The sequence below is a fragment of the Rhodnius prolixus genome, unplaced genomic scaffold (assembly GCF_049639745.1).
Source record: "Rhodnius prolixus isolate KJV_2025 unplaced genomic scaffold, Rpr scaffold_4, whole genome shotgun sequence".
Classification (NCBI taxonomy): Eukaryota; Metazoa; Arthropoda; class Insecta; order Hemiptera; family Reduviidae; genus Rhodnius; species Rhodnius prolixus.
Genome location: NW_027411614.1, coordinates 14,325,413 through 14,337,884, shown reverse-complemented (window position 1 = coordinate 14,337,884; position 12,472 = coordinate 14,325,413). Strand labels below are relative to the sequence as shown.

The 12,472-nt window shown below is 34.6% G+C and overlaps 1 protein-coding gene across 1 annotated transcript in view; it reads right to left on the bottom strand.

The window, feature by feature from the left end:
• Window positions 1-12,472, bottom strand: part of LOC141455542 (uncharacterized) — a 287,527-nt gene that overhangs the window by 57,789 nt on the left and 217,266 nt on the right. The window contains exon 10 of the mRNA XM_074130658.1: window positions 9,698-9,845. Within this exon, the coding sequence (XP_073986759.1) occupies window positions 9,698-9,845 (148 nt within the window). The remainder of the gene's footprint in view (window positions 1-9,697; window positions 9,846-12,472) is intronic.

The window sequence follows — 12,472 nt, the reverse complement described above, 5'->3', positions numbered from 1 at the left end:
AACAGCTGAGGTCATTAGCGCCCGGAGCTTTTTCCAGTGCACTGCCGGCCTCCGGACAGTGTTCTCTCGTTACAGACAACACTGTCTATCACCGGACAGTGAGCTGTAAGAAGCTCCTAGGAAGAGAAAATCTAAGGGTCAGCTGCTGGATTCGAACCCGGGACCTCCGCGTGGGAGTCCAGTATGCTAACCTCATAGCTAATCCCTTCCCTAAAGTATTATTATTATTATTATTATTATTATTACTTATTTTCTAAGTCAAGGAATTTTAAAGAAATCTTCTCTCTTTCCTTAGAAAAACGAATCCTGTGAGAGAATATTAAAACTCAACCTTATTCTGTTTTTTCCTTTTTAATTGGTTCAAGACACTATCGTCTCATTTTTGCAGTTCGTAAACTGTAATTGGTATCTTCATGAAGGATAACTTCTCCTTGTTGCAATATTTTTTGAGAAAGTCAACTCTCCATTCATTTTTGTGAGTGGTCTAGATATTAAATGAGTTTGAATTCTTATAGCTCAAGATTTAAGAAATGATCTGACGCAGGAAGGCCCAAACCGATGGGGTAAAAGAAAATGTTGAAAGATCAGTAAATTTTCTAACTAAAAGCATAATTTGTTATAGCAAGATAAACAATAAAGTTTATTTTTTTTTTAGTCGAAGTATTCCTATTTTGTAATTAGGTTTTCATTAAAAATATAGACTATATAAACATGTGTATAATAATAAAGGTTTATTATTACTTTTTCAGTAGCGCGGGTAAGCACTCATTTCAGTGGACACTTAATCCGGACAAACAGGTTCTTTTGTAATAAAGATAGCTATAAAATGGTTTTCTTCTTACCGTTTTAGAGTTTTCTATCTATAAGACTAGCCCGTTATCATTTTTATGATTCTGTTCTACATCTCTTATCTATTAACATTATATAGATATGTTACATTAAAAAAAATAAAATAATATTACGTAGAACTATATCATGATAACGTTTCACTAGAATATTAGAAAATTCAACAAGAAACAAAACTTAAGTAATTTTTATGCTGATTAATATTACTAATTGCTGCTTTTAGATTGTTGTCAAATATAAGTAAAATCTTCCATCTTCGTAACATAATGGACAGAAGAAGACGAACATTCAAGAGAATAGGAATTCAAGAAAGAAAAGTAATTCTTTTCGAAAAAGTAAGTAATTTAAGAGTTAAAAGAAAATGGTCTGGAGGTCACAGTACTTCTGGGAGGTTTTTCGGGACGATGAGGGAGAATTATCTTCAAGATGGTTGTACATGGATTTTGTTTATACCACTTTTTATTAAGATAAAAGATAATCAGGATGTTTAATGTTTTTGCCTCTTTATGTTTAAATAAATTTGTCCTTCAAGTACCTCGGTCCTTTTTATGAAAAATACTATCTGATTAGTTGCAGGAGGTGATGTTGATTAGAAGAACTCCTGAGATTTAAATGGAAATATTATAAAAATATATTTTGGTCAATAATAGTAAAAAGTAATCGCCTATTTTTTCAGGCGGGGCTTAACGTCCAACTACCAATTAGGTGTCGTGGACGGAGGCGACTAGCAAACATACTTTACTGTAAAATTCTTTTATTAACCATTAAATAAAATCCAAGGCCTAAGACCGGGGAATCGAACCCAGTATCACAATACATATTAGCTTCGCAGGTCTCGCCTCTAACCGCTCGACTACCGTGGCGCCTATATTTTGGACAATAATTTCCATTTCAAGGTAATGGTTAAATTTGAGACACAGATATTGGGGTGATGGTAATTTTCTGAAGAATGTTTAACCAAAGGAGCTCTGTTTTCAAGTAATCGTTTCGAGCGTCTGTAGAACGTTCTTACCTTCCTTTAATTTGGAAAAAAGTTTGATACCGCATGTTATGTTCCAGACTAGTTTGGATTCCGTAAAAATCGTTTTTTTAAAGAAACCCGTTTAGACTATTTGGTTAAATGTTGATGATTGGCAGAATATAATATTTTTGCTTTAGTAGTAGGGTTGACATTCTCCAATATTCCAAAACAGATTTCATAAAACATTTTTCTAGAATAGGCAGGATACTCGAGGAATGGATTTACCGGGTTTAGAAACGAAGTTTTATTAGTGAAAACCCAAAAAAATCTATTTAATTAGCATTAAAATATTGAAGTCAAGAGGAATAAAAAGTGAAATAATAGAACATTTATCATCTAAAATTCATTACAGCCGTCGAAGTTGTAGCCGATGGGCAAGTTTACAGTTAGTTGGACAAAAGTTTACTACTTTAGCTTCCACATAAATCCTCTAGTCCTAACTGGGAATAAGAAGCCGCATATGTTGCCAACCCTAAGGATAAGTAAAACCAGTACGACTAATCTTGAGTTAGGACAGCAGGACATTGAAGCAACTTAACCACACTTCTATTTGTGGTAATGATAACGTTTTTTTTATACATTTACATAAAATTATATTGTAACTTAAATAGTTTGAACAAATATATTTTAGAAATACTTGGTTTCCTAAACCAATTATTGTAGATAAGTTAAAAAGATGAGTTTTTCCAACAATGTACGAGGGTCGTTTGAAAAGTCCGTGCAAAGTCAGAGAGATAGCACTACTGGCGCGTATCGAGGTTATGTTTAGTTAGTAGCATCTCTTGGAAGAACACACACCAAGTTTCAGCCAGATCGGTCTATTTCTTTGTGTTTGGCGTTCGTTTGAATCGAGGAAGTCGAGTGATTTTCTCACGCTTGACCAAAAACGAAATCGTATGAAGTGTTGCAAGGACGGTTTGCAGCTGTTCCAGAAGAATCCGCATGACTTTAAGCGTCGTTTCGTCACTGTGGATGAAACATGGATACATCACTACACTCCTGAGACCAAAGAACAATCTAAACAATGGGTTACCAAGGGGGAATCTGGGCCAAAAAAGGCGAAGACCGTTCCTTCGGCCGGAAAGATTATGGCGACTGTCTTTTGGGATTCGCAAGGGATAATCCTAATCGACTATCTGGAAAAGGGTAAAACTATTACAGGTGCATATTATTCATCGTTATTGGACCGTTTGAAAACCGAGCTGCAAGAAAAACGCCCACGATTGGCCCACAAAAAAGTCCTTTTCCATCACGACAACGCACCAGCTCACACCTCAGCAGTTGTGGTCGCAAAATTAATGGAAATAGGGTTCCAACTCGTTTCACATCCCCCCTATTCTCTAGACTTGGCTCCCTCGGACTACTATTTGTTCCCCAATATGAAGCAATGGCTGGCGGGAAAAAGATTTTATTCAAACGAGGAGGTGATTGCAGAAACGAATGGCTATTTTTCAGACTTGGACAAATCCTATTATTCGGAAGGGATCAACAAACTAGAGCAGCGTTGGACGAAGTGTATAAGCCTAAAAGGAGACTATGTTGAAAAATAAAAAAGGTTTACCCCAAAAAATTAAGTAGTTTTTATTTTTGCACGGACTTTTCAAACGACCCTCGTATATAATCTCTGACTGTTTTTCTTAAACCAAACATCTGAAAACTTCAAGGTGTAGCTGCTGAATGAAAAAAAAAAACAAAAAAAAAACTCCATATTAGAAATATATCCACCTTTTAAGGAAGCTGCGTAAATAGGGCGAAGATGGAAGGTGCATCCTTTAGATACACAACAGCTGAAAATCTTGGTCATTGCTCGCGATAAATGTACTCAAGGAGAGTTAGATGTGGAAAGTCATGTTGAATTATTGATAAAATGATTTACTAAAGGATAATCTTTGATGAATGATGAACTATGTTAAAGTAAATAGTTAGGAGAGAATGAATTTGCCTTAAGCTTGTCAGGAATAAGTCCTTAATAAATAAATGGTCAAGATTGTCAACGAAGAATGAACTTATTAGAAACTTCTTGAATTAGGAAGTTTTTTTGTTTAATTGTCCACTAATTAATGCCTTTAAAAATGTTTTGAACTTTTTGTTCTGAAAACTTCAAATTTTTAAAGATAATGTTGGTTATTGAGAGGTGACTTTATGTACAAACACTTGTGATTGGGAAATTTCCCCAGTTACAAAGAAAGCCCAGGTATTGCACGACTGGAATTTGCGAAGGAGGTATTCGCATATATGTTATGTTGAATTAAACTTTTCAAAGTGTAAAGAGTACAAAACCTTATTGACAATTCCTATGCATTCATATGAGAAAAACTACAAAGCAAATATAACTCTAGAAAATGAAAAGAAGTTTAGGATTTCCTATGGCCTAGCCTAAACGGGGAGAGTAGTACGAAATCTTAGGAAAGAAAGGTTATAAGAGTAAAATAATCGCTATTTTATTCAGGTGGAATGAAGGCCTATAGGGGAAATAAGAACTTAAAAAAAAATTGTGTTAAAAAAAACAAATATTTGGACTTACTATTGACTTTGTGGGCAAATAGAATAACAAAAGGAAAAGAACTATAACAATAGTGCAGGCAAAAGGCACAATAGTGCAGCCAGTCGCTGTATTAATGAGAGTATTGTTACAACAATAACAGACTCACAATTATTCATTTTATTAACCAGATTCCTAAAATAAGAACAACCAACCCATCCAACGGCTTCTTCCCAAAACGAATCATCATCAAGAAAAAGGACCGAACTTTTTTTAAAAACTATTGTATGTATATATTAATATATCCAAACCTGTATACAAAGGACTATCCAAATATAAGAATGATGTTCATCATTCGCAGGAGCAAACTGTATTGTTCTCAATGGAGTGAAAACTAGATTGAGAATATGCTGAAAGGGTAACAGAGAAGCTTGTATGTGAAGGGAACTGTCAAATCGGCATGTGGCTATTCGGCAGTACAGGTATTCAAGAGAGTGCTGTCAACAACACGTGACTAAAACCGACTACCCATCACTTCTGGTCCACTCCAGATCCAGTTACCTATTGAATGTGAAAGTTGCCTTAAGCCCCTATTCAATCGTTAAATATATATATTTTTTATTTTATTTCTCGGTTATATTTTGGGAGCATAGTTCGCAGTTTGTGGTAAAATTAGTTGAAATTGCTACAAGATATAATTAACAAATTATCATACTGCTTTTGATGGATAAATTAATGGAGTAAAGATTTTCCTTTCCAGTTAGGCAATGATAGAGGAAAGTTAGGATCGACTGTTTATTCTGGTAAACATACTGTTTGTATAAATCTTCTGATGATATGAGACAACTTTGTTAAACAGTCAGAGCTGGAGATTGGGGGGAAGAACCAACATGAGCTTGGAACTTTAGGCACACAGAGTAAATCGATTTGTTAAAGAGTTGTTTACAATATGTAAAGCTGAGTTACAAATTCGTTCCATTCCACATCCTCGCCTCCAGTACGGGTTGGCGGCGGTATGGTGTGTTCTGCAAGACCTCATCTTCAATTTTGTACGTCTCTCTCACCATTTTACTCATCTCTCCCGTAGTTTGTCGCCCTCTCTACCACCTCTCTCTTCTCTAGTCTAGATCGTCTACTAGAATGGATGACTGTGGAAACTTATGCGAGCCTTCTCTGTATGCAGTAACCATACTTGTCAGGAAATGAAGACCACGGTTAGCTGGAGTTTGAGGGCAAGCATACATTCTTAACCTTCCGCTAAAGCTTTATCGGTTTCAACTCTACTTTCTGACTGACCGATCTTGTATTGTGTAAAATTTATTTCAAATACTTAATTTTACTTGCCTCTGAAACATGAAGCATACAAATTCATGCTTTGTTAGAGGTGTAACGCGAAAGGGGAACCGTTAAGGACAACTGGAATAGCCAATTCTACAGCGGTGATTCCGAGAGTAGCCCAAGTTACATCTTTGTACGCATACAACAAACGTAGGACCTGTTGAGTTACTAAGACAAACTATTTGAGAAAAGCTTATCACATGGGCAATTCCAGTCCAAAGTGGATCGATTAGGTTAGATTAGGTGTGAATCCTCCCATAAAGAAGAATAATATAAGTAAGATTAAATAATAAACGTTCAGAGAGTTTCAGCCATTTAAAATAAATGAACTAGTCCCAACTTGGGACCCAAGTCGTTCTAGTCATTAGTGTAACTAGCGATTAGTCCTTCTAGAAAAGCCTAGAACATATTCAAAGCGAACTATGAACAGATAGTTCACTGGAGATGATAAGTAATCACGACAGTGCTATGTATTAATCCGAAAAAAATTCTTATTTAACATACACTATTCTGCAGATTACGTAAGAGTCTTCTTTCTTCCCCTAGATTAGGTTTCCAGAACCCCGGAATTGTAGGGGATCAATGGCAATAAAGCTGCAGACTTAGCTGCCAAAGAACTTCATCTAAAATCTGTAAAAAAAAAAGATAAGTGCAAAAAAAAAAGACCATCTCAAATCGAACTGTACTGGCTAGAACCTCAGCCGTCGCGTAAAGTTTAAAAAAATGTAAAAAACATTTCTCCAAATTGAAATAATCCAAGGTTAAAAGTGAATTTTCCAGGCAGTAATAAAGATGCGTTGGGGAGGCAAAGAAAATTATGCCACAAGAACTTTCTAGTTCGTTAGGGAAGAAAATCTATTTAAGGAGTCAGAAAATTTGTTTTGACACAAAGCGCATTTATAATTACAAGAGCTTTAAGATTAAAACTGTTTTAGAAATAGTGAATCAGGGGAATGAATTTAGTACTTCAGTGTGGATGGATATACAAGAAAACGTATTTATATTGTAAATGAATTAGTGGTTTAGGCTTTGCGTTTATCTTGTTGAATATATTTATTTCTACAAATAAAGAAAGAACTAGGTTTATAATGACTTAAGTCAGGAGCTCCAGGACCTCAGCTATTATCTACACCAAAAAAATTGTAGCAATAAAGCTAAATAATTTCATGGCCTGCATGGCAACTTGAACCTCAAATACAAATCTTTTGACAAATAGGCAGAGGCTTAAGGCACAAATACTAAGATACAGATGTCGGAGACCAAACATTCATCTTCCGAAAAAATGATATAATCCAAATGACAATCTTGGATTGTGATTTGTTTTTTAATGGAACTTTTTATCTCTACTATTTTAAATTTATTTATTTTAGGTGCTTTTATAGGCGTGGTCCTTAACGGTTCCCCTTTCGCGTTACACCTCTAACAAAGCATGAATTTGTATGCTTCACGTTTCAGAGGCAAATAGAAATAAATGTGAAATAAATACACAATACAAGATCGGTCAGTCAGAAAGTATAGTTCAAACCGATAAATGTTAGCGGAAGGTTAAGAATGTGTGCTTGCCCTCAAACTCCAGCTAACCGTGGACTTCATTTCCTGAAAAGTATGGTTACTGCATACAGAGAAGGCTCGCATAAGTTTCCACAATCATCCATTCTTGTAGATAATCTAGACTAGTGAAAAGAGGGCGACAAACTACGGGAGAGATGAGTAAAATGGTGAGAGAGACGTACGAAATTGAAGATGAGGTCTTGCAGAACACACCAAACCTGTACTGGAGGCGAGGGTGTGGAATGTATGTACAACGAAAAAGAATAGAAATTTGATATTTATGAAAAAGACCAATGTAAATAAAAAAAGCCTTAAGGAAATTATAACTTAACAATTTCCATTATTGCTTTAAGCGGGTACAGAAATACATTTCAACTGAAAGTAAATTATTGATGTTCGTAAGAAAATGAAAAAGAAAGAAAGAAGTTTAAAAAAATAATAATTACTTTTCCTGAATAAAAGAAATACGAATGAATGGGGAGAATTACACTTTATTTGAAAACTTCTTGGTTATAATTAAGAAAATGAGAAGTAACAACTTCAATAACCCTAAAGCTAGAGGGCAGCACCATTTACAGAAATGAAATACTCTCCTAGCTTTCCTTTTATTGAAATGTTAAACCCCATCAACTTTTAAGTAATATTATTCTTACTTATAAAATGTGTTTGAGCATGTGATGATATAAGTTTACTTCTTGTAAACTTTTATTTTAAAGTTTATGCAAATTAGAAATTATGCTTTCATCTATATTTCTAGTTAAAATAATGCAATAAACTAAGTTTAAGAGTTAAATTGCTGTTATGACATGAATGGACCAGAAATGTTGTTCCAAGGGAAATATTAGCGAGAACTACAACATAAATGGCAGCCAGCCAAACTGTAAGCTGAATACTTGTGTTAATCATGTTTAAAATTACACATTCAGCAATCTTAATACTCGATAATAATTATTGTATTTAATGAAGAATGAGTTTCGGCTAATATTTAAAACAGAATTATTAATTTCTATCATTTCTATACAAAAAGGCCTACCCTACAATGTTGGATCAGCTTTAAGAGTTGCGACCGAGTTTAAATTCGGCCGAATTTTATTCTTTGCCGTCGAAGCAGCCGACTTCTTTTGACCCTACATTAGATGCGTTACACTTGGGGAAAAACACAAAAAATTGTCCACTTCATCAATTTAAACATATGCTATGGACACCATCATTGTGCAACCTACATTCACTTAGCTATAGTGAAACGAAATTTGATTGTAATTGCGGTCCAGCAGACAAAGTATATTACACAAAGTTTTCCAGAAAACAGGAATTCGATTTTAATAGTTGCAGTAGTTATTAAACAAACTAGAAAACTATTTTCAAGAAATGGTGTAGTTAAGGGTAGTGGCTCATACCTGATGGGATGATGGTATTTGGTAAAAGCCAAATTTGAGCTACATTTTTTTATTAAATTCCAAAAATTTCACAATATTGAAAAATTCTCTTTAACATAGAGGAGAAAAACAAGCAAAATAAGTATTCTAATATTGCAACCTAAACTAACTCACAGAGTGATTCCCTTTATGTCAGATAAAAATGTCAAAAGCCGATTGTTTGAGTTTAGATAGCGTGAGGTTATCTTGATTAGACCATAAAATGTATCTGCCACATTCAATAAGTTTCCGCCAGACAATAATTTTCGTGACTTCTTTTTGTTTGTGACTACTGGCAACTCCACATTTGCTAATCGATAGGACATACTAATTGATGGTTGGATAAAACCTTATTTATTCTCTACTGTTTATTATTAGCAATTCGCGCCCTTAGAGAAGGACATATGTGCCTTAAAAGTAAGTCAGAGGATGGGCATCCAAGGTTACCTGACCCAACAATTTTAAGAGAAGAAGTAAAAGTTAATTTTCTAAAAAAAACAACAGAAAACTAAGAGGCGTGATTAGACTCTCTCGTCGCCATAAAATAGGCCTCTGATTGACGGCCGAAGAAATCTGTATGATTATTTCCTCATTAAATGTGCCACTCAAATAATAAAAAAGAACTTTGAAGTACGTCAAACGTGTCTTTTTTATTCGATTCTTCCATAAATTTCTTAAGTTGACTAAGTTTATCATTTTGTACATAGTTCTCAAGTGAAAATAATGGAATTAAAAGAATACAATGAGATAATACTAAGCAATCAACTATAAGTTAAACAAAGCTAGATACTATATAAAGCTTAAAGCTTAGCTTAAAAATAAACATTTGTGATATCTGTGCAGTTAATGCAAATAAATTAAAAACAAATCACAATAATCTACACAATCTTCTCCAGTAATCAAGAAGGGTGATAATTAGTTAAAACATTAAATGAAGAACTAATAAAAAACTAATTGTGTACAAAAGTTCAAGATTATGTAGATTAACCAGCTAAAAATCTAATGACTATGTTAGTGAAATAGTGAATAGTGATTGAGACTTGCCATTAGTATACGAACCGCGAACGGCCAATCTTAAATAGTGTCTGTCACTTCCTTTTTCATTTTGTACAGTAAGGAAATAGGTTCTAGAATCTGTAGGATCCACTTCCCTGACATGTAATCTTGCTTGGTAACAGTCTTCCCGGCTTTCCTGTACAGATCAAGGAAACATAAATTAAGCATAAAAAGAAATAAACCCAAATTTATTATTAGTGGACATTCAACAAAATGGATATGAAAATTACAAAATTAATTAATAATAAAACAAGACATGATTCCTTCTCTTCAATTAATAGTCAACTTCAGAAGATAAGATCACCTGATCTAAGACTAATAATTTAACGAAAGATAGAAATGTTTATTAAAACTGACGAAACAAAATAAGAAAGAAAATAGCGTATGTTGAGCAGGAATAATATTAGCACTAAATTAATGAGAATTTTTGCTAATTTTCCATTTGAAGTGAATTATTCCTTATACAAATATTAGAAACAAATAGCACTACAGTAATTCCTACATCTTACTTTGCCACGTAATACAAAGTAACAATGTTATCAGCCTAAAAAAATCTGGTTAATCCCACATCGGACGAGGAAAGAGAATAGATATTTGACAAGTTTCAACGAAAAAGGAACCATTCATGGAATTTTTGATAACTGGATGAACCGATTCCTGTTAAGAAAGGAATTTTAAGATTACTATGTAGGACATCGGTTCGCTTGGTTGTCCCAGACATTTGAGTGCAAATTATTAATTGTCTTTTTCCAGCTAGCAACAAAATCAGAAGTGAAATCAGAAGTTCGAATCTTTTTAGTTATTCATTTGATTCTCAAACAATTTCGACCTACGAGGGTCGTTTGAAAAGTCCGTGCAAAAATAAAAACTACTTAATTTTTTGGGGTAAACCTTTTTTATTTTTCAACATAGTCTCCTTTTAGGCTTATACACTTCGTCCAACGCTGCTCTAGTTTGTTGATCCCTTCCGAATAATAGGATTTGTCCAAGTCTGAAAAATAGCCATTCGTTTCTGCAATCACCTCCTCGTTTGAATAAAATCTTTTTCCCTCCAGCCATTTCTTCATATTGGGGAAGAAATAGTAGTCCGAGGGAGCCAAGTCTGGAGAATAGGGGGGATGTGAAACGAGTTGGAACCCTATTTCCATTAATTTTGCGACCACAACTGCTGAGGTGTGAGCTGGTGCGTTGTCGTGATGGAAAAGGACTTTTTTGTGGGCCAATCGTGGGCGTTTTTCTTGCAGCTCGGTTTTCAAACGGTCCAATAACGATGAATAATATGCACCTGTAATAGTTTTACCCTTTTCCAGATAGTCGATGAGGATTATTCCTTGCGAATCCCAAAAGACAGTCGCCATAATCTTTCCGGCCGAAGGAACGGTCTTCGCCTTTTTTGGCGCAGATTCCCCCTTGGTAATTCATTGTTTAGATTTTTCTTTTGCTGTATCCATGTTTCATCCACAGTGACGAAACGACGCTTAAAGTCCTGCGGATTCTTCTGGAACAACTGCAAACCGTCCTTGCAACACTTCATACGATTTCGTTTTTGGTCAAGCGTGAGCTATCGCGGCACCCATCTTGCGGATAGCTTTGTCATGTCCAAATGTTGATGCAAAATATTATGTACCCGTTCATTCGAGATGCCCACAGCACTAGCAATCTCACGCACCTTCACTCTTCTGTCATCCATCACCATATCATGGATTTTATCAATGATTTCTGGAGTAGTAACCTCAACAGGGCGTCCAGAACGTTCAGCGTCACTTGTGCCCATATGGCCACTCCGAAAATTTTGAAACCACTTATAAACTGTTCTAATCGAAGGTGCAGAGTCACCATAATGTTTATCAAGCTTCTCTTTAGTCTCCTGAGGCGTTTTGCCTTTCATAATGTAGTGTTTAATCAACACACGAAATTCTTTTTCGTCCATTTTTTGAAAATCACTCGACTTCCTCGATTCAAACGAATGCCCAACACAAAGAAATAGACCGATCTGGCTGAAACTTGGTGTGTGTTCTTCCAAGAGATGCTACTAACTAAACATAACCTCGATACGCGCCAGTGGTGCTATCTCTCTGACTTTGCACGGACTTTTCAAACGACCCTCGTATTTATCAACCCAATATCCTAAACTACTGTTATTTCAACTTGTCACTCTGTCTTACGTAATTTTGATCACAAGATTAATAATAATTAACCATCGGATTAATAATAAAAAGCATCGTTTGAATAGCATTTGGGACTAAAAACTTGCTAAATTATTATCATTGTTTCTATTTAGCTGTAGCTGTAATAACACAGTTAAATCTACGTTTAAAGGCCAAGCGTGAAAAAGTTGGATATCGACGAAAACCTCCATCGGACAAACACAACTAAAATTCAAGTATTTATCTACAAATACAGCTGGTAAAAAGTTCCAGCGCTAAGTCCAAAACTTGCGTGCAATTGGATAATTATTATTTATATTTAATGTGATAAAATTATAGTACACTAACTAAATTAAACAAAGAAAACAAACAGTTGTTTTTTCGAAAGTATTTTAGAAAAAAATTTATCTCAGATAATAAATAGTAGATAAATTGTATATTACGGATGGAAGAAAAATGGCAAACAGTTTACATAATGAATGACGGTCTTGTTTCACGCCACACGGTTGAAATAAAAAAAAGAAAGTTTACTTCTTGTTTGTAAGCTATATTTCCTACATTTTGTGGTTTAATTGCTAACATCCAAGATATGCATAATTTAGTTATTTACTTTTCA